This window comes from Chionomys nivalis, chromosome X (genome assembly GCF_950005125.1).
Source record: "Chionomys nivalis chromosome X, mChiNiv1.1, whole genome shotgun sequence".
In the NCBI taxonomy this organism is placed as follows: domain Eukaryota; kingdom Metazoa; phylum Chordata; class Mammalia; order Rodentia; family Cricetidae; genus Chionomys; species Chionomys nivalis.
The window spans coordinates 80,418,848-80,443,243 of NC_080112.1; the positions used below are offsets into that span (position 1 = coordinate 80,418,848).

The window sequence follows — 24,396 nt, forward strand, 5'->3', positions numbered from 1 at the left end:
AAAACATGGCAGACAATGAGAGCTGACGAGAGGCCAAGGAGAATGGCACGGGGTTTTGATCCTACTTCATGTTCTGGCTTTGTGGGAGCCTAGACAGTTTGGATGCTCACCTTCCTAGACCTGGATGGAGGGGGGAGGACCTTGGACTTTCCACAGGGCAGGGAACCCTGACTGCTCTTGGGACTGGAGAGGGGGGAGAAGAGGAGTGGGGGGGAGGGGGAGAGGGGCGGGAGGAGGGGGAGGGAAATGGGAGGCGGGGAGGAAGAGGGAAAATTTTTTTTTTCAATAGAAAAATATAATAAAATAGCGATGAAACAGTGAAAAAAAATAAAAATGGAAAAATGCTAAAAAAAAAAGTATATGCTTTCTATATGAACAGGAATTTGACTGTATTGAGCTGACATCAGAGCCAAAAACTTGAACACGTCTGAGTAAGATCAATGTATTACAAAAGCCAATTCATATGCCATATTGCCAGTCTCATAAGAGCTATGACATACACTTTTGGAAAGTTTACTTGCAAAGAACCCATGTACTGTATGTAGCATAAATGAATTTTTTGTAGAAAATGCTTCTCACTATAATAACCTCTTAGAGATATAATGTCCATATAATTACATTATAATGCCTTGAAAATATGAAATGAGTATAAATTGTCTATTGTGTTATTTTAAGGTTAAAGAACTTTGTCTATGACAAATACATTTTTTGTTTAAAAAACTGTTCTTATCAAACATATATAAAGTATACCTGCCCTATTTCTGTCTCAAAATAATCATAAATATACTGATTTTCATTTTACAAATGAAAAATTTCAAGTAACTACCAAAGGACACACATCAAAAATTTCAAGTAACTACAACCAACAAACACACATCAAAGAAATTACAAGAAAAAAACAAACCCAACCCAAGTCAGATTCTGTAAACATACAATACCATAGTATGCTCACCTCACCAAAAAAAAAAAAAAAAAAACAAGGTAAAGAAAAAGAATAAAAAAAATTTTAAAAAATAAAATGTTTCTGTTTCTGCAGAAAGAAAGCTACTACAATCTATTAGCTTAAGATGCACATCTTACCCAAAATATGTTTTCATTAGGAAAACTTTGTGGCAAATATTAACCAAGGAAATCATGACCCAATGGCCTATAGAAAGCTGAAGCTGAGTGAAAATAGCAAACATGTTCTATAAAAGCAGTACCAGCCGGGTGGTGATGGTGGCACACACCATTAATCCCAGCACTCAGGAGGCAGAGACAGGTGGATCTCTGTGAGTTCGAGGCTAGGCTGGTCTACCTCTACTCTCCATTAAGAGAATAAAATAAAAATACAGGTCACAGAATGGAAGAAAAAGGTCATAAGTCAAAGCCTGATAAAGAACCTGTTCCCAGAACTCTCAAAACTCAGAAGAAAGCAAATAATTTAAGAATGACAAAAAATTAAGATAATTCACTAGAAAAAAACATGTGCATGACAAATGTGTTTCGAAAAATCACCAACAATATTTGTAATAACAGAAACAGAAGCTCAAAAAAGTGTGATACCGCTATACACCTATCAGAAGAAATAAATATTTTAATCTTAACTAGCAATATTAAGTACTTACACAAATTCAAAGAAGCTGGAATTTTCACATGGCAACTTCATTCATAAGTATTTACCCAAGGTAAATGAAGTCCCATTCAAATCAGTATCTACACACAAACTTATATAATGGCCTTAGTCATAATTATTACAAACTAGTAACAATCCAAATGTTTTTTTAACTGAATAATGAATAAGCCAAACTTATTAAAACCACATAACAGGACACTGTACAAGAGTGAAAAGAAAGATCTAACACATACAGCATCACACACACACAAGGAACAAAGGAAATCAAATTAATACTGTCTAAAGATCTGATCTACTTAGTTATCCTATCTCTTCTGAGTATCTACATATGTGTCCTCTAAAAGGGCCTCTACGTATTCATTTATTCTTGCGGTGATGATTTGCCACACTCTTAAAGTAATGAACTGAACTGTTCTAGCATGTATTCTCTGCAATAACAGACTGAAATCCTAAAAGTGTGAGTCAAAAAAGTGATTACTTATTTAGCTAGCTGAATCAAATGAGGTATTTGTTAATCACTATTCCCTTACTTAACTAATATTTCTATGCTTTGGATCTGAAATGACGAGGTAGTGATATTTGAAGGTGCTGGAAGTTTTAGGTGACACCTAGGAGGGGGAAGAAGGTGACTGAATGTGTACCTGACAGTCTTGATATCTCAATACTTTTTCCATTCCTTCTTCTTCTCCTCTTTGCTTCCTGGCAATCACACAAAAAGTAGCCTTGATCTACCATGGCCTCCCTACCATGATGTTTTACCTGGACACAAGCCCACAACAATGAGAACAAATGATTGTGAACTGAACTCATAGAAACTGTGAAGCAAAATATCTTTCCTCTTCTTAGGTTATTTTCCCAGATATTTTATTAAGTGACAGAAGAATAACTAATACAACTCTCTAATTACATGGCCACACTATATCTCAATAAGCTAGAACTCTACAATTTTGTTTTTAGTATGATGGAAAAGTAAATCATTTAAAACTAAACAACACTAGCATATAAAACAGATCAAATATCTTCTTTGGTCCCAGTCACATCTTTAAAACAACATACCAAAACACTCAGAAGCAAATCATAATTCACAGTAAAATTATTTTTCTAATTCCAACCTTAGGAATTGACTTTTTACAGGACTATTTTTCTTTTTACTTTGGCCTAGACTTGTTTATAATGTCTGGATATCATAACCATCTGAAAAACAATGTTGAGGTCCTTTCCAAAGCAGTTTACTATCAACCTATCTAAGAGTACAGCACTGGCTTGGGCAACTTTAAAAAAATACCCCAAAGTTAATCCAATATTCAATGAGAATTGAGACCAAGAAACTGAAGGCCAAATTTTATAATAAAATTATATTAAAATGTAAAGCACCCTAAAGTTTGCTTATCTGTGTTCTACTGCATCCTCTACTTCCATCCTTCCTCTACCCTTTCCATATCATTTGCTACTTTCCATTTTAGTAGATAGTGAGAGTTTATTAATTATATTTCCTATAAACTATCACAAATACTCTGTGAAATAAACCTTATGCAGCAAACCTGCTTTCTGTCTCACACACACTGGGGATTGGGGGTATGACTAAAGATGTACAGATTAAAACATGGCAGTAAAATTAGTTACACAAGATACCTGCAGGAAAATTTACAACAAATCTCTATGATAAGCCAAAGCTAGATATTAAGTAGTTTATCTCTTAGATGTCTGGCCTGTGCAACTCTTTTCCATTTAAAGAAAAATTTCCAAAATGTACCCATAAATTAACTATCAAGAAAAGTAGTAAATAATCCTTAGAAATAACATAAGTAAGTATATGTCAAATTCTGACAAGGTACTGAATTTCATGTGCTTATTAAGTCTTTAGAACTATCACTAAATACAACGAGAGCACCAACCATGGAAACAAGCACAGGAAGATAAATATCTTGATTTCCTTCTCAAAAGTAGAAATGAGAAGACTATGAGTGTTAGTTTTAAATAATGTGGTCCAAGAAAACAACTGCACCACTGGTAGGTCCTATTATGGAACATCAAGGTAATGATTACTTCTCATGATGAATTAATCAAGGTAGGGAAATGTAGAGGCCCTGCCCTAGAATGAGCTGACCTGAATATTTGGAGACTAGACTGGCTTAAAGATAAACTTGGAAAAACAAGGAAGGGACTTCTATAGGAGAGGGGTGTATTCAATATAAACCTGGCAAAAATATATAAGATATGCAAATGTTCCTGACTCTTTGTGACTATTCACCACTTCAAACATTGGTGAAACAAAAATAATGTGCATAAGGATCACTTTAAAAGCATGGATTAGCTAATAATAAGTACATAGGTACTAAATATTTTGAACCATAACAAAGATGGCCAAATAGGAATAGCCTACTATTGTTCAAGACTACACTGGAGAGGAAGGATATTCAACTTGCTTTTTTTCTCTTTCTACTTCAAGGATTGACTGCCTAGCATAGATTTATATTAGCAAGCACACATTAACTACCTGTTAAACTGAAATAATTCCTACTTTCAGGCTTCTAATGGCAGCTGTTCAGCCTAGCCTCTTTTTTCTAACATCTAATCAGTTACTATGCTCTATCTATTCTTCTACTGCAAGATGTCTCTGATCAGTTATCTTGCTAACCTCTCACTTTTCCTCCAAAATTCTCACTCTCTTTCTATGAATACAACAGTCTCCTGATATTCCCACCTTCAATACTTCACCTATTCCAATCTATCCCCGGGAATGCCACTGTCATTTTCAAAGCACAAATATGATTCCACTTAATGTTTACATTTACAAAATAAATTTACAAAATAGTTTACATTAACAAAATAAAACTGTCATAAACTTGCTTTAAAAACCTATACAATTCATGTGATTTCACAAAATATTACCACTCTTACAACACAGACTCATCCCAGTGATACCAGATCTCTACTTTCCAAAGGGAGTACAGTTTTGCTTATACTGTCTCCACCCATTTGAATTGTTTCTTTCACTACTATGGAAATATTATCACTCTAAAATACCCTGATCAAATAAATCCAATCTTCTTCACAATGCCTTATCAGATTTATCCCAAAACCACCATGGCCATCACTGTACCCCTTCTTAAATGGTCTTGTGTCATTTACTATAACAATGTCTCAAATTCCTGTCTTTCTCACCTAAATTAAATGAATGAGGGAAGAATATGATTCAGAAATGTATCTTCAGGCATTTCACATTATTCTATAATGTGTTATCTGTACTCAGTAAGAATTCCAAACACAGCAACAACAAAAACCTAACAAAACAAAATGTCAATGAAATGCCTCATTAACCACTTGCAAGAATAAAATTTGTCTCTTCCTATCCCTCTAACTATTCCTATATATGATCTCCTATGTATTTCTGTATCATCCTATTGGTGATTATAAAGATGCAGAATGACAACTTCAATACCTTTGAATGAAACGATCAGATTTAGGGAGGTGTTTTTAAAAAATCACATCACAGAAAGGCTGGGACTATGGTTATAACTACCTAAACCCCCAGGATTTTTATATACATGATAAATAATTAAGAATTTAATGGGAAAATAAAGAGAACTACTATTTATTAAATACATTCCATATATGAAAGTCAACTTGTTAAGTGTATTAAACCCAGTACTGAATTTCCTTTACATATAAACTTTTGAAAATATCTCTTCTTCCCATTTATAAAGGTAACATGTAATATCATATATCTATTCAGGGGCTGGAATACAGATTCATCTGCTTTCAATGCTCATGTTCTTTCCTTTATTACTACAGAGCACCATAAAAATTAATTAAAACTTGCAAGTTTTCTCAATCTACCCTAGTTAAAATTTTAATGACTATAGCTTTAAGCTCAAACTGCTTTCATCAATGAATTAAATTACTCCCCAACTAACTCCCTTAAACAAAAACACATTGATAATATAAAAGTACCAGAATTCTAGTACAATATTTATTATATAATATGCAATTTCAAAACACTATAATCAATTCTTTCATAAAGAAGCAAATATTCGCACACCAAAAAATAAACAAACCAAAAAACCCCAGAAACTATACAAACTGTAATGTTCATGGAACTAATTCATGAAGAATTCATGGTACTCAAACAAGCTGTTCTTTATGACCCTCGCCCAGGAACAACCAATACCATCTCAAGTAACACCTCTTCCCTGATCCTGACAGAATCCAGGCAAGAGCTAAAATTGCAGCTGCCTGAGGGGTGATGCCCTTTGAAGTTATTATTCCCAGCAGACCTAATTGAGACAGTCCCTGCAAGGGCTCTCACAACCAGAGCTTCTTGCTTTCCTTATGTCCCTGTTTCTAAGAATCTTTCCCCAGGAGCCAATGGAGCCCATTTTTTCCCTTCTGCAGGCCCATGTTCTACTTACTATTCACTGGAAACAAACTAGTTTTTGATGGAAACCTCGACACATTTTCCCATAGGAAAAACTTTCCAACAATAATTAAGCTCTTCATCTGTTTAGCTTGCTATAGTGCATCGATCGAAAACTATTACTATCCATGGTTTTCTTGTGGGCAAACATGTTCAGATTCAGAAACAATCAATTTGAACACTGCTGAAAGATAATTCTAAAGTTGTCAACTGTTCACATAAGCAAGAAAGGTAAACATTGAAAAACACTTGAAATATATGAGTGGCTATAATTTAATAATTCTTATTTACTCTTACCAGTGATGAGCACAGAGAAATTGTTTCTTTTGACATCAGAATTAACAAATTTATACTTGCATTTTTAAAGGATTCCACCACATTTTATATATCCCATTATATATAATAACATATACATAACACAATGAAAATACCTTTGTTCTAAAAACTATCACAGTTGAGAAATGTAAAGATCAAACTTAAAAACCAGAATTTCCAAAGTCAATATCAAAAGGTGTAATGAAAATAAATATAAACTCTATAAATTAAAACTGCTTTTTTCTTATGAACATCAGCACAAGAAGCAAAAACAAAATGGGTCTGCCAACATGTAGCACTAAAATTTCACCCTGAATATTTTAATAGACTTATTTGCTGGGTGAGATCTAACCAATCATAATGGTTTTAGACAAAGAAGCAGAAATAATACCTTCACTACATTACCTTCACCTTTTGTTTTTACTTCATAGGTTTTACCAATTTCCACTGGAGTATTTGTCAAAATTGCAGAGGTAGAGACCTATTGTTAAATATCTACAATTCCTAAAACATATTGCAAATTAAAAAAAAATGTGCGTGGTAATTACAATTTAGAAGACAGTACATTCAAAGTTAAGCACACCTAGACATAAAATAGTAGATATTTGAAAGATCCCTACTTCCCATATAAATACTTGAGATTCACAAATGAAACAAAATCTCCCCACCCCCATAGTCTAGTTACACATTTTATCTATGAAGCTACAATTTCCACATTTTAAGAAAATTTAACATTTTTCATTCATCTCACTTTTAATCAATTCTTAAGAAATTGGAATCACTTAGTTTAAAAATATTTGTCTGTATAAAGGTTTCCATTCCACAGTACTTCATTCAATTTATTTCCATAAAATCTCTTGTTGCAAGTTATTCTAACATGTAATGTAATCTAACTCTAGCTTAAATTAAAATAATGGAAAGGGAAAAGGGACAAGTAACCATACGATAATCCAAGGCATGTCTTTCTAGAGCTGGAACAATATTTGAAGACAAAGGCTCACCCTGGTGATTTCGAGGATTCTGACTGAGTCTTACCTCTAAACATTCTGTTGTGAATCAAACTGGTATTCAACAACTATTTTAGGAGGTGTATGGTGGCCTCTACTGGAATACTATGCTTATGATTAAGCGACTAGGAAAGGATCCAACTTTCTATCCCAATAGGTAGGTTTTTATGTTTAAATGTGGCTCGCGTTTTGTAACAAAATAACAAAATACCTGTGCACATCTAAGTTCTCATGGCCCAAGTGCAAAACACAGTCAGTACAGTTTCAGAAGAAAGAACGGCGGGAAAAGGGGAGAACGGAAGTATTTTGGTTCAACTTGGCTCAGCTTTCCCCAAATCGGTCTTATAAGGTCTGGGAATCACTTTGCCTCTGGTACCCACCAATGGTTCAGGTATGCAGGCTGGAAAAGGGTGCAGGGTTGAAGGAAAAAGGGCACGAGAAGGGGGAACTGATAACAGGCAGCAACAGTTCACCTGCACATACTGACTGCCAGTTCTTCACTTAAGGTAAAAGAAAATAGGAGGCTGCAAAGAAATAAGAATGCTGTTACCAAGGAACACTTGTCCCTCAGGATTAAAGTCCCCAGAGTTGGTCACCTTGGTGTGTTTTTGTTTCCCTGAGTTCATAAAACACTGGAGTTAAACCGTAAGCTCTGGTCCCCAGCTCCAATTCTCAGAGAGCAGAGGCAGCATGTTGTAAGAAGAACGCACAGAGTCGTGCAAGGCATCGCGCGTGTCCCCCAGTCCCGCTTCGGGTTGGAAGTGAAGAAACTTAGAACAAACTCTAGCGTGGCCGCACCTCCGGAGCCCAGAGCTCGGGAGGCCAAGCTGCAGCTAGGATTCGGGAGCTCTAGCCCACTGCCCGGTCCCCTTTCCCGCCCTCCTTGCTGCCAGAGGTCCGGGCCCCCGGGAAGGGGGTGGGGGCGCTCGCCTGGCACCCCGCTCTCCCGCCTGGCCAGGCTCTCCCGGGACACGGGGCTGCAGACTCGCAGCCGGTCCCGCCCACCACACTCACCTCGCCGCCGCCGCACGCCCCGCCGCAGCTGCCGAACACCTCCATTTCTTGGTCGTCCCAGGGATCCTCCGGAGCAGCGAATGGTAGCATCGCCTCTTCAGGAGCACTCGAACAGGAGCTGCCCGTCTCCAGCACCAGCACACATCCCGCCTGCTGAGCGTCCTCGCTGCCGCCTCGGAAGAGACTCCGAGCCCCGTATTCAGTGACCGCTGACCTCGTCACCGGCGGATATCTCAGGAGCTGGGAGAGCGGGGTGTCCGCCGACCGCTGTGTCCAAAGAGAAGACAACTCAGTACTGCCTCCCCTCGAGCAGCCGCACACCTCTCGCCGCCCGCCCGGCAAAGCTCCGCGGGGCCGTCCCCCCCCCCCCCCCCCCCCCCCGCGCGCGCTCCCGGGCCCCCTCCCGGCTCCCTACGCTGCCAATATGGCGGCAGCCGCCGCGGTACCTGTACGGCTGTACGGCGCTTGGAACCCCCGCGGCGGCAGCGGCGCGGCGGCGTCACCGGCGCGTCAATGGAGGTTCCCCAGCCCAGGAGTGCAGTGGGGAGGGTAGGGGAGGAGGGGCGGGGTGGTTGCAAGGAACGCGTGCTGGGGGCGGGAAGAAGAGGAGGGGGCGTGCTGGGCGGGGGAGGCGGGCGAACAGTAGTAAAGCCCACAGCTCGCGCCTGCTAAACCTGCCCACTCCACAGAGCATGCGCGATGCTCCCTACACATGCTCAGCAGGCCTTCCTAAGACTACCGAACCGCCCGGCTGGCGAGAGGATTCCCAAAGAGGATGCCGGCAACTCTGGGGCTCTGCAGAAAGCTTCAGGAGCCCAGGCTCTGCCCGAGGGCCCGCTTGCTGGGCCCGACAAAACTCAGGTGTAGTATACACCAAGCCACGCCCATTTCATTACCTAGTAACCAATACTACCAGGGCGGGGATTTTAGACTATAATATAAGCCACCTAGAAGCTAGAGGTAGCAGATCATACATTTAGAAGAAATCAGTATACCTGTGCTTCCCAGTCTCCCACTCCAGTCAATTTGTCTCACTTAAGATGCTCCTGAGAGTCGCCTTCACACTGCTAATGAACTCACAACGGTTCAATCTCTTGTGTGCCCCAACACCACAAAAGCACACAATGCATACACACACAACTCTAAGCAGACTCTAACTATGGTAACAAAGGCAGGGTGTCTAATGCTAACCCCTACCCACCCCCCTGGGAATGTATGAGATAACACACACACACACACACACACACACACACACACGTATTGACAATGTTTCAGTCTTCCTCACATGTGCTTTACCCCTTTGCTATTCTTGGCTCTAGTAATGTAACAGATGAATCAAGTTCCAGCTTACACACAAAGTGGATGATGAAAACCCTCAGTAAAACATTTTCATACTTAAAGTTTAAAAAAAAGTTATTCCACTTCTTTTTGACACCTAGAGACTTAAAAGCATTTGCTATAGCAACAAAACCAACTCAGTCCCTTGGAGAGGTTTCTAATACACTACTTAAAACACACCACCTCCTTGCCCTTTCTACATCTAGAGCTGTTGTGATGTGCCTTCCATTTATTTTACCATCTGCTGTGGAGTGCTAAGAAACCAAAGAGGCCACAGTGAATTGACAGTGAATTCAAATAAGAATTGCTAATAATGCCCTCTGACTATGCTTAAAATCCAAAGCTTTAGGAATACTGCCTTGCAAAAGTGATACCTTTGAAAATGAGAACATGAGGCTATAAGACTTGAAAATGTGTGTTTGTATATATGTGTGCGAGTGTGTGTGTCCATAGACTTATGTGAGTAGACTTATGTTTGACAAAAATGAATGATAGTGTTCTTAATGAAGTCCAATTTCTTTGAGCTCTGAGTCTCATTTTCCTATTGCTTACCAGCTCAGTTCTACAACTCTCCTCCCTCTTTTCCACATCACTTATTTTTTTCCTTCTTCTGAATTATTCCCATCAGCAAAAACATACTCTCTAATTTCTACTTACTATCATTTGATGCATTGTATACCTCCCAATTCTTTTAAATATTTTCTTTACTTGACCTCCAAAATAAAGCTGTGCATATTTTCCTCCTATATCACTGATGTCGTGTCTGTTTTGCTGTTTTTCATCTTTATAAATGTCCAACCTTTGAAGCTTCAGTGCTCAGCTCCTGACTTTTGTCTTTCCCACTTTTCTAGTTCTTTACTTATCCCATGCAGATGCATAGTTTAAATCCCATATGTATGATCTTTAGTTATAGAATTTCTTGAAGTCAAGAGTTGTACATTCACAGCCTGTCCAATATATTTGCATAGATATCTAATATTTTATTCAAATTCAGTTTATTCAAAACAACTCTTAATTTCAGTCCAACCAACCTGGCCCTCCACTATTCCACTAGTTTGCAGTTCATAACTCACTTTACCATATTCAATTTCTACCACCAAATAAAAAAATAAAATTTAACATCCCTATGTGTTTATTCATTCAGCATCCTCTTTAACACATAGCCATTTGAATGCCTCCTAGATAGATAGATAGATAGATAGATAGATAGATAGATAGATAGATATCTCCCATAAATATGTATGCCCCTCAACTCAGTGGTTTTATAAGTCTCCATTTCTCATAAACTTCAATGAGATGAGAAGTGTTTAGTCATTCTTAAATATTTATTTAATATTAGCAGGACAGTGGTGACACACACCTTTAATCCCAATACTCAGGAGGCAGAGGCAGGCAGATCTCTGTGAGTTAGAGGACAGAGCCTGGTCTACAAGAGCTAGTTCCAGAACAGACTCCAAAGCTACAGAGACCCAGCACTTGGGAGGCAGAGGCAGGCGGATCTCTGTGAGTTCGAGACCAGCCTGGTCTACAAGAGCTAGTTCCAGGACAGGCTCCAAAACCACAGAAAAACCCTGTCTCGAAAAACCAAAAAAAAAAAAAAAAAAAAAGTAAAAAAGCTACAGAGAAACCCTGTCTTGAAAAACAAAACAAAAAAATGTATTTACTGTTTTGCTCAGATCCCTTGGAATTGCTTCAGATCAATTTTTCTATTATTTTCTTGAATTGAGCATATACCTCCTTAACTAATCTTTCCAAATGTACATTTATGATCTCTCTTGCATCCCAATCTAGAGATCAAAGTTCTTGAAAGTTCTTGAAAGATTCTCCATCTTATCTAAACCTCTCAGTTCTGAATGTAAATACTTTGTCATCTGCTTCTTTTTTGCACCATCTTAAACTTCCCTGTTCATGGTCAAAAACTGTAGTAAAATCTATGCACTCTTTCCTTTCTCAGACATCCTTTTATCGTTTATTATTTTCTTTTCTCTTTTAAATTTTATTTTCTTTAATTACTTTTTTATTATTCTTGGGAAAAGTCTTAGGATCACTCTTTATTCTAGACTAGCTTAAATTTAGTATAACACAGGCGGTCCTCTCATTTACAATGATCCTTCTGCCTTCGCTTTCAAATTCTGGGATAATGAGCCATACCTCCTGCAATTTAGTCTTAAAAACAACCAATACTAACAACTCCCATTTATTAAGAGTTATTATTCTACAGGTATATTATTTTCACAAATTTATTTAGCATTTATAACAATTTGTTAACTCGGGAGGCTGAGGGAGGGGGACTGCTTCAGTTTAAGACCAGCAAGAGCCAGGACAGCAAAGGCTACATAACAAAACCTGGTCTTAAACATGCAAATAGAATTTCTATTTTCTGTATTTTTGACAAGGAATCAAAGCCTTGAAAAAATCAACAATTTTCTCATATTATATCATACCTTTTAAAAATGGGAAACCTAATATTAAAACATGTCTGATTGAAGCCTAATCTAGCCCACTCTGATACTCCTGAATCATCACAGCTATTAAGTTCCTCTGTTCAGAAGTCTTTGCATTTGTCTCCTGCAGAAGAGTTAGCCACTCTTCTTTTATATTTTCCATATATTTAATTACTCCTTAATCTTTCTTTTGAGCTTTTTGGCACAGTAAATTAATATATTAAGATTTATATTCATGACACATAAATGGTATCCAATAAATATGATGGATGAAAAACACTTCTAGACTCTAACTATACATTGTGTAAAAGCTGTGGGCTTATAGAAAACTGATCAAGACTCAACTCTGCATAGCTTAATAGTCATTTGATCTGTGCTGACCAAGGCAGAGATACGTTGTATGGTTTTAATTAATACTAGGCAGGTACCATGAAACCTCAATTTTACTAGCGCAAAAAGTACTTGAAATTTTGGTGAAAATGTAAAGAAATTTTATTTAAGCATAAAAAGCAAGGATCAGTGAAGACTTGAGCTCTTCAGTCTTCTGCAAAGTATATGGAAGGGGGTTACTTTCTATTCCGTCTTCAGGAAGTTTTAATTCTGAAATTGTATACTTGTCCATGTTCTGGGTTATCAAATACTATAGCATAGCATGTGAATTTTAAAAAAAGATTGGCAATATTTTAGTGGTTATGGGATTATAATGCACTATATCCAGTTCTTAATTAATAAATTGTTTATCTCAGAAGTTGACAATACAAGCTCTACCACCATTATAGTACATTTTTCTGAGTATTTCCAGAACTAGGGAAAGGGTACACTTAAACCTCCACACTGACTCCTCTACTCTGACAAATGGCACACATTGGATGACCTGGGTCAGAGGTGAAAGGGGGTGGTCACGTAATTTAAGTGAAAAAAAAAAAAGGTTAACTGACCCATCTTGGCCTGACTCCTGGGAGGGGGTGTGAAATATGAAACTATGGTCTTTGATCACCAGATCACAGACCACCCACAGATCACTGTGGTTCTGATGTCTAAACTTTAACATATACAAGGTAATATCTGGTGAATGATTATAGAAAGAGCCACATAATCTTACATTGTTTTCTGCCTATTTCTACAAAGATTTTCATGTAAATAAGAGATAACTAAAGTGATACTAGAAAGTATTCAAATACCTTATTTTAGAGATATCCTAAACAAATATTTGGACATAAGTTTACTTAGAAATAAACACATGAGACTTGTATTCAGAAAAACAGTAATTTTTAAGTGTATAAGTATGAATAAGTGTTCAGCTAGCTATCTTTAAATCATATCTTAGCCATTTCAGAGAACTTTTACTTTAAAAATGCTAATATTGAGCCTCTACAAATCAAATTGCAAAAAGCAAAGGAATTCACACTTACTGGTAAAATGCAAGCTCACTATTGTCTGTATTACAAAATTAATGACATTAAATGATAAGTAAATTGTAAATAATATAATAATTTAATAAATTTTCATCTTTAGAAGTTACTAAAGTATATATTATGTAGAAAGTGAAATTCATTTGCATTATTTCAGTTGGCTAACCCTCAGTTGTAGTTTACTAAAACTTTTAAGAAAGGTACTTATATTATGTGATTTAGCTAAAAGTTCACTCTCACTTCATTTGAATAGTAGTATCTATTACAACATAATTCTTCTATATTATATATAAACAAAATACCAAAACCCCAAATCTTGTTTTCCTATTTCTAAATCTCTTTAAGACAGAACAAAATATATGTTTATATTGTTATTTTCTGGGTGGAAAAATATAGGTTTTTTTTTCCCTAAGTGTACTGGTAGTAGGTTGATCAGATGTTAGAATGACTGATCTACTCAACAGGAAATGAATTTCTACGATGATATAAACAAAGATGATAACAAGCTATATTTCAAAAAATAGATATATTTTTATAAGTCAAAGCAATAACATCAGATATAAAGCCAATCTGGATGCAATATCCTTTACAGCACTGTTTACTGAAGTTGAATGAAGAAACTTGGCAGGTTATTCCGTCAGTGTCTCTTTCTAAACTTACTGTCTGCAATTTAAGTTCTTTCCAAACCTTGACCTTTACTGAGGGAAATTCTAAGTGTTATACAGTCCTTGATTAAGACTATGGGAGTAACTATGTAATCTTGTGCAAACTTCGAGCATATCTTTAATCAAAAGAAAAATTTCTCATCCCTGAGGCTCAATGTTGAAGCACTTAAATAAAATCTTAGCACTAAACAGACAAAGGCAGGACTGTGAGCTACAAGCCAAACTGAGATACACAATCTGTCTATCCTTTCCCCTCCCGTCTCTTCCCCTTCCCTTCCATCCTCTCTTCGCCTCTCCTTTCCTTCCCTCGCCCTTCTTTCTCTATCTATCGCTGTTTGTATGTTTGTTGCCCTAACACATGTACATGCACATGCACACAACACACACACAGACACACACAGAGAAATCAGCATTTTTAATTGAAAAGAATTCTAATCACTGCTCAGTAAGTTTATAAATAAAACTTAAATTAAACTGAACTATATAATTTTATACTTATTAACATGTTATTCTAAGTGATTGGTAAATATGTATCAGGATCATTTGCAAATCTCATCAAAACACAAATTACTGAAGACATCCCCAGTGTTTCTGGTTCATAAAGTCTAGGTTGAGAACTCAGATTTTTCAATTCTACCGAAGTATATGGTAATTTTGATACAGCAAGAAAGTAGAATCTAAGAACTATTGTTCTAATTCATAATTAGTCAAAGTAAGAAAGATGTTCTAGAAAAAAATTGATTCCACAAGCATAGACTATTCAGTCAAATTTCAGATGTTTAGAACTCAGAGCAAAAACTAAGAGGAATTTGTTTAAATGAGTGCAAATTTAAACTACAAAGGATGTTATAAACAAAATCTTTCATAAGATCAAACACTATTTGGAGCAACGGTCTGAGCTCTTAAGGTCCAAATGAGGAGCAGAAGGAGGGAGAACATGAGCAAGGAAATCAGGACCACGAGGCGTGCACCCACCCACTGTGACAGTGGAACTGATCTATTGGGAGCTCTCCAAGGCCAGCTGGACTGGGACTGAATAAGCATGGGTTGAAACTGGACTCTCTGAACATGGCGGACAATGAAGGCTGATGAGAAGCCAAGGACAATGGCACTAGGTTTCGATCCTAATACATGAACTGGCTTTGTGGGAGCTTAGCCTGTTTGGATGCTCACCTTCCTGGGCCTGGATGGAAGTGGGAGGACCTTGGTCTTCCTGTAGGGCAGGGAATTTGGACTGCTCTTCAGTATCAAGAGGGAGGGGGAATGGACTGGGGGGAGGAGAAGAGGAGTGGGGATGGGGGAGGGGAGTGGGGGGAGGGTGCAATGTGTGGGAGGAGGGGGAGAGAAATGGGAAACGGGGAGCAGTTGGAAATTTTAATTAAAAAGGAATTAAAAAAAATAAATAAAATAAAAAAAGATCAAACACTATAGATTCACTTTAAAACTTCTATAAATTGTTGGCACTTTATATTACTGTGTGTAGCTAAACATAATAAAAAGTATCCTTTATCCTGATAGCTTGGTTAGCAATTCAACTGGGAAATTGGGCAAAATTAGATATGTCTACAGAAGAATATGGATACAAATATATTCATTGTAGAAATATACTGGGTAATGGATAGGTTATTTATAACCAGTGTGTCAGAAATAGTAGGTTGAAATTTAAAGGGAATTTATTATTATTATTATTATTATTATTATTAATTTGGCCGGTGTTAGGACAACTTCAGGGAAATGTAGTCTAGCACCCTGGATAGCTCCTTGAAAGGCATTCAGATTTCAGTACAAGCCTTGCTTGCTTCACTAAGTACCTCCCCCCTTTTTCCTTATCAGAATCTTTATGTTAGAGGAGGCCACACATTTATATAATTTTAAGTTTCTAGGAAATCAAAGGTGGAAGTTATTTTCATTTTGAAGTTGTACTGTGGTTCTCAACCTTCCTAATGCTGTGACCCTTTAATACAGCTCATCATGTTGTTGTGGTGACCCCCACCCAACTGTACAGTTATTTTTATTGATACTTCATGACTGTAATTCTGCTATTGCGTGGTGTCTCAGTTCCTGAGACCATTTGGAATATGTGTTTTCCAGTGGTCAAGACACACAGGTTGAGAAACACAGACCTAGAGTATCAAATGACAGGAAGCATATGAAAGCATAATAATCAGAGCAACACAGAGGTATTTACAATCACAAAAAGGCCTGTGAGAGTCTTTAAACAAAACAAGGCTTTTCAAACTAAGTATGGAATTCATCAGAGTGGCATATACACACAGTTCCAGCACTTGGAAAGCCAAGACAGAAGAACTGTGGCAAGTTCAAGACTAGCCAGGGCTATAGTGAGTCCTTGTCTTAAAAGCATGGCAAGAGTGGCATACGGCTGAACATGATGATGAACACTTGTAATCCTAGCATTTAGTAAACTGAAACAAGAGTATCCCAAGTTTGAAGTCAGTCTATGCTATGTAGCAAGATTTTGTACTATAAATAAGTAGCTAAACAAATAGAGATGAAAACTAAAATAAAATTTTATCTTTATAAAACCAAATATATGTTTTTTTCAGTATCCATGGTAGTTTCCATGCAGGAATTTCTATAAATAAATACTTAGGTTCCTTAAATTAAATTCTATTTGTAATATATATATATGTACATTAAATCATGTATAAAGTATTTATAATACTTTAGGCAATGTAAATGCTACATCAATACATACGTTTCTTAGTAAATAAAGACAAAGAGAAAAATCCCACATATTCAATACAAGCACATTTTTCCAATATTTTGTATGGAATTTGTACACAAAAGCTATGAATACAGAGGCATGTGAGTATTTATTAATTCAACATTCATTTGGCAGTATGTTTGTGTGTGTGTTTGTGTGCTGCATATCAACCCCAAAGCCGTTAATAAATGATGGACATACTCTACCATTAAGCTACATCCCCTGCACCTATATGATTTTTTGAGTTGACTTAAATTCCAATTTTGAGATGTCTTTATGGTCACTATTATAAAATATTCCTTTAAAATGCACCCTATTTTAAAAACGTGCCAATGCAACAGAACTTCTATCTAACTTCTCTGCTGTACCTTTGACTGTTTATTGTATTTATTGGAAATTTAATTAAACAAGATGAACCTACTCTCTGGCAAAGCTACAATAGTAGTATTTCTTGTCCCATAAATTTTAATTCATTTGGTAAAAATAGTTTAAGTTAAAGTCTTCTTATAATAGTTAATGAAATTGAATTTAATACTTATCATATAACACCTCATTGTTTATCATAGGACAGTCAGGTGAAGAATTGTATTTAAAAAAACTAAACTTACAGGCCAATTAGACTTTTTAAAAAAGTAAAATATTAACAATGTAATATATCATGCCACTAGAAAAGATAACTAGCCTTATATGAAGGAATACCAGTATGGCATCATAATAAACTAATACTCCTGGAGCTTTCTTTTTTGCAACTTCACTTTTTAGAAAATACCAATTAGAGTTCCACTATATTTTAATGTACAGAAAAATGGAAAAATCATTACATCCTAACAACAACAACTTAGACAAAAATATAAATAAACAACAAAATCATAACATTCTCTTTTTTTCTGATGGCTGTAAAATCTAAGGACTCATGGATGATAGGCAACTATTCTACTACTTAACTTCATTCCAAATCCAAATAGACTTCAATATTCCTCTCTTGAAGTGAAGAACAAGGCCCAAAACCATTACAGATGGAGAAGATTGAAATAACTCAATCGATTTGATAAATGCCATCTATATTGGAATAATAAACCGAAAGCAGAATGCATGTGCTCTTCAAGTATTCACAGGATATTCATGAAGATAGATTCAATCCTAGGTCACAAAACCAATTTTTAGCTATTTCAATGTTTGAGCTAATATAAAGTTTGCTATCAAGTAACTGTGGAATTGAATTTTAAATCAGTGCTTGAAAGATGCCTGGAAAATCCCACATATTTAAAGTTAGAAACTTTCTCAATAAACCATCAATTAAAAGAAAGGTTACAGCTGGGAGGTGGTGGTGCATGCCTTTAATCCCAACACTTGGGAGGCAGAGGCAGGTAGATCTCTCTTTCCAGGACAGGCTCCAAAGCTACAGAGAAACCCTGTCTCAAAAGATCAAAAAAAGGAATCAAAAAATCAAAAAGGGAATGTTGTGCAAAGGTAATTTGAAAATAGTTTAATTGAAGACAAATGAAAGTAGAACTAAGAACTTAATTCAGTGCTGAACTTCTTGTGTTTCAAGATCCAAAATTCAATCCTCATTACTTCAAAAATAAATAAATCAATACATAAAAAGGAATACATTATAATTTGAGAAATTCATCCAAAGAAGCTCTTGGAATGAAATTTACAATATTAAATGCTTTGATTAATGAAGCAATACCTTGTCATCAATGGAAAAATATACCTTAGTAAAGTATAAACAAAAGAAATTTAAAATGAAGCAAGAAGAAGGAAGGAGAAAATAAGACCAGCTATGAATTTAATTCAAAATAAAAACAAAGAATATTAATAAAATAAAGTCTATCACCTCTTTGAAAAGATTAATCAAATAGGAAAACAATAATTTTTTTGCCAAAAACACAAGATACAAATTGCTAATATTGAAAAATGAAATAGAGGATAACATTACAAATAGATGTAAAGGAATATTAAAGACAACTTCCATCCTCTAAAATCAACAACTTAAAACAATCAAAACAATCACTAAATATTTTATTTACTATTCTGCATGTTGTTATATAAAAGAAATGACCTACTAACTCATGACATAATTTGGAAGAAAATTGAAAATACTAAGTGAAATTAAATGTCCACAAAGTACATATTTCTGCCAGGTGGTGGTGGCGCACGCTTTTAGTCCCAGCACTTGGGAGGCAGAGGCAGGCGGATCTCTGAGTTCGAGACCAGCCTGGTCTACAAGAGCTAGTTCCAGGACAGGCTCCAAAACCACAGAGAAACCCTGTCTCAAAAAAACCAAAAAAAAAAAAAAAAAAAAAAGTACATATTTCTCTGATATAAACAGAGAAAATTTCCAAAATAGGCAAATAATAAAAACACTAAAGTGTGGCACTAAAGAGACACACAGTGCAATTAACAGAGTAGAGAAATAAACCCATACAGCTACAGCCACCTGATTTTGGACAAAGATTCCCAAAATATTCATTGGGGAGAAAAGAAAGTCGCTTCACCAAATGGTTCTGGAAACTGGATATGCACATCTCTCAACTTGCACAAAAGTCAATTTAAATTGGATCATAAAGTCCTTAATGTGAAATCCATAGACTTTGGAACTACTTGAATAAAGCACAAAGAAAATATTTCAAGCTACAAACATAGGCAGGAACTTTCTGAATGAGAATACAGATTCTTGGGAAATAGTAACAAGAATTAGCAAATGGAATTTTAAGGAATTAAAAACCTTATGGACAGCAAAAGAACTAATTAAATTAAGCCCTACTAAATGGGAGGAGATCTTTACCAGCTAGTCATCTGCCAGGGTATTCATATCAAAAGTAAAGAACTCAAAAAAGTAAACACCAAAGGAACACTTAATACAATCAATAATGGAAAAATAAATTGAACTTAGAGTTCTTAAAAGAAGCTCCTAGCCAAAAAATACATTAAAAATGTCCAACATCTCTAGCCATCAGTGAAATGTCAATGAAAACTACATTGAGATTCCATGTCACCTTAGTTAAAATGGTTTTAATTTAAAAAAAAAAACACATACTGACAAGAATGCTGAAAATGTGGACCCTATATACCACTTTGAATGAGTACAAATTAGTGTAGGCATGAAAAAAATCATTAACAGTTTCATAAAATTTGAACTACCATGTGATCCTGCTCTACCACTCCAGGTAATTTCTCCAAACAAAAAAACTAGAGATAACTACAATATCCATGTTTGTTGTTCACTATTCATTATAGCCAAGAAATGCACTCAGTCTTAACATCATTTGTAGGAAAATGGATCAATCAGGAGGACATAATAATAAAGGAACTAACTAATCTATCCATCTATATCTATAACTTTTCTCATATGTGGAACCTAGAAAAGACATTCAGTTAGAAAAAGAACTATTTGGGTAGAAGAATGGGATTAGTATGAGTGGGAAGAGTCAGCAGAGAGACAAAAGAGCATAAGAAGACTCAATATGATACACATATATGGAGATTCAATAAAATTGATGATTTTGTATAAGTAACACATACTAACATAAATGTTGAAAAATCAAAAGTTGAAAGGTTTGAAACTTTAAAATTTTTAAAGATGTAATAATCACCAGATTGTACTATTTAGGTCAAATAATATTAAGTATAGAGTAAAGGAGCAGAATACATACAGAGCCAGTTGACTTTAAACAAAGTAAAAATGGCAATTTAATGAAGAAAGGATACACATTTTGATTAAATATGTTATAAAATTGGATATCCATGTGGAAGACAATGAACTTGGATCCATTCTTTGCAAATATACAAAGAATAACTAAAACAAATTATATGTGTATATGTAAAATTTAATGTCTATACATTTTTAGAAGAGATGATGCAAAGATGATCCTTTGTTAAGCAAAGATTTTAGCTTTGGCAATGAATTCATGAAGAATTCTACTTCATTAAACTTTATATTATTTGATCTTATAAAAAACTATTAAGAGAAAGAAAAGAAATGAAATTTATGCCATTTTTAAGTTTAAACAATTTGGCAGTCCCTCTACAGAAGATGATACAATAGAAAGGGGGAAACAAGTGAAGGAATATTAAACATCATTAGCAATTATGGAACTCTTCATTAAAACCCCAATAATATACTACTACAACTTACCAACGTAACTAAAAAACAAGTCACCAAGAAAACTCAAGCAATAAAAAGTTCTGAAGAATATAAGCATAAACAGTTCTCTTCAGTTGTTACTGGAAGCACAAGTGGCATAGCCAATTTGGAAATGTGGCTGCCTATTTTCTAAAGTGTTAAACATACACTTATAAGACTTAGCATTCCACGGCAGCACACTCACTCAGGGGAATTAAAAATGTCTGTTTCCACAGTAAGCAGTGTAAGAGTATTTAGAGGCTTTCATTCTTGTCTTGCTTTGTTTCCTGGTGCTGGAGACTGAACTCTGTCCTGTGCATGCTAGGCTCTATACTGAACTGCATCTGTGCCCCATTGAAAGTTGTCTAAATGTCTCTCTAAATTTCCCAGTCCAGTTTAAGAATGCTGTGTGGCCCAGACCAGCCTTGAGTTTAAAGGCTTGCCTTAGCCTCCAGAATAACTTGGGTTACAGGTTCAAACTCTGACGTTAGGTGTGTGTGTGAAAGTGCTTTTTTTTAAAGCTGTTTTTCCGATAAACCCCTAAACTGGAAATCCCCAACAAGCCTTCTAAGTGAAAAATATATAAACAATGTGTGGAACATCAATTCAAATGAATGCTAGGCAACAATTAAAAGGATGGAACTAAATGGAAACAAAAAATGGCAAATTACAAATCCATTCTTTTCAGGTGAAAAAAAATTACACCTAAAAAGCTTCAGTCTCTAAATTATGGATGACATCTTGGATAATAGCAAATTCAGAAGAAGAAGGCCACTAAGTGGTGGCTGGATACTAAAGCAGAATGTTCTTATTCAAAGGCCTGAAGTTTGCTAGACTGATAAAAATGTTCATTTTCATGTTCAACTACTAGTCGGAGTTGCATTATTATATGCATTTTAGTATATAAAAATATCCCTTAATAATCCTGTCATATAAGACTGTCCATTACATAAACAAAAAGGGTACACACACCCAGACACACAAAGTATGACTAATAACTTAATAAAAGCCAATTGTAGTGACATAAACCTGTTATTCTAGTAACTGGGAGGCTGAGACAGGATTGTGAATCCAAGGCTAACCTAAACTGAATCATAGGCTGTGTTTCAAAAAAAATACTGAAAGGTAATGTTGAGAATGTGACTGACAGAGTAGCAAGTTAAAAGTGGGGAGTCGGCAAGAAGGTATTCTGAGGGACAAGCAGAAGATTTCAATGGATAGAGATGTTTGCAACCAAACTAGCTCTTGCAACCATATCTATGGGTGGAGGTGTTTATGTCCTGATTGTACAAGCACACTTACACTCCTTTTTAGCAATAGCCTGCTCTGTCACCTGATTTTCCCCTCCCACTAACACACTGAGTCACTGTCCTTCCAGAATTTCTATGCAACACGAGCAACAAAGTCCCTGCAAATGTGCAGAGCACCTGAAAATTGAAGGCTAGAGTGAATCCTCTGACATGCTATTTCCTAGAGATTTCCACTCCACCTAAAAGATTTTGATAGATATAGTAAAAATAAATATATCCAAATTTACCTAGTTAACTTACATATTGTATTTGGATATTACCACATATTATTGTTATTCTTTCTATTGCTTTAGTAAGTAGTACAGAAATCACTTACCATCCAAAATATATTTGATTGGCTTTTCTTTAACATATTATACAAGAGAAATGAGAATGATTCTTTGAGTTCCCTTAGACTTATTTTCTTTGAACTGAAAGAAATGTAGCTTAAAATATATATGGGAAAACAATTTTTTTCAAATGTAACATCAATATATGATATTTGTGTAAACAATACTAACACTAATGGTGTAAATATGTTCTCTAAAAATACAAGGTAATATTACTTCTTTTGCACTTATTTTTACAGTTTCTTATGACCATTTGAGTCTGCTATTGACTTTTTGATTGTCACATAATTACACTGTAACATTACCACTAATTTGAGATGGAAGTATTTCCCAGAAAGTAGTAGTACTTTAACATCTTCAAATAGAAATGATATAACATCTTCAAATAGAAATGGTAGTCGTAAGACTAGTCTGTTTAGTAACGAACACACCTCCTAACCAGGTGGCTGCATGCCATTGCTAATTATCCAATTGCTTAATCTTAATTACACCTTCTTTTTTAAAGCAAATGAGTAGTAGAAAAGGTAACACATTTACTCTCTCTCTATATATATATCCATATTTATATATATAATTCATATATAGATATATTACTTATGCTGCATATGCCCCAAAACAATTTAAGGACCCCATTGTTTATCTTCACTGGAACAAAGAAATGGAAATTAAATAAATGACTCAATTTAATAGAAGTTAAATTATCCACAGAGATCATTCATCCTCTTTACACAGAGTTTATCAAATTGTAATAATCAACTAAATGCCTCCATGGCACCCCACCTCCCTCAACTTTTCTTTTTTCTTTCCAAAACCCCTCTCACTTCTGCCTTGCCACTGTCCTCTCACCCCTTCTGCCCTTTCATTCTCTCCTCTTGACACACTTACTCCTTCCTGTCCCTCGAGAACTCCTTTCTATTCCTTGCATTCTCCCCTTAACTACCTCACTGTATCCTTCCCAGGCCCAGCCCCCAAACCTATGTCTCCTTCTGCTTCCCTTTATTACCTTATCCATTTTCGTGCTTCCCTGCCTCTCTTCTGATTTAAGGACCATCAATCAATAATTACCACATATTAATTGACACTATAACATAAATATCCTTTTCTGGGTATCTTTTTTTTAATTTCTGAAGTTAAACTTATTCAATATTTGACACTCTAGGCTACTGGACTTGTGAAACTCAAGCTACTCACCTTTCATGGTCTTTAGCCCCTTAGGCCTTTGACTGAGTTCCTATTGTAATTTTTTAAAGTAGTAAACATATTCTCTGCTATTCTCCTGGGAATATTGTTTTAAAATGGGAGTGCTAGTATGAGTGTGCTTAATAAAATATATAATTCCAAACATAATGTAAAATGTATAATTCCAAACAAAATAAAATGTATAATAAAAAGTATAATTCCAAACATATCATATGATAAATAATGTTTATAAAATTTACAAGAAAATATTTCTTTGTTGACCAATTGCTTAATTCTAGTAAAGAAATAGGGTTGTGAGTCTAAATATGATAAGATCTTGATTTCAGCAAATGATTTATACACTATCTACTTACATATCATAATTTTCCTATTCTACCAGTGTCCTACAATAAAATTTCTATCATGTAGTTATGATAGTACTGTGAAATCTAAATATTTTTCTATAATTATTGAAGAACTAGCAATAGATAAACCAC

General features: G+C 35.6%; 1 protein-coding gene across 1 annotated transcript in view; it reads right to left on the minus strand.

Moving 5' to 3' along the window:
• The window catches only part of Rps6ka6 (ribosomal protein S6 kinase A6), a 118,794-nt gene extending 95,062 nt beyond the window's left edge, over positions 1-23,732 (minus strand). Inside the window, exons 1-3 of the mRNA XM_057760699.1 lie at positions 23,724-23,732; positions 8,815-9,033; positions 8,369-8,635 (exon numbers count right to left, since the gene is read on the minus strand). Coding sequence (XP_057616682.1) covers positions 8,369-8,635; positions 8,815-9,033; positions 23,724-23,732 — 495 coding nt within the window. The remainder of the gene's footprint in view (positions 1-8,368; positions 8,636-8,814; positions 9,034-23,723) is intronic.
• Between the last annotated feature and the right edge of the window lie 664 nt (positions 23,733-24,396).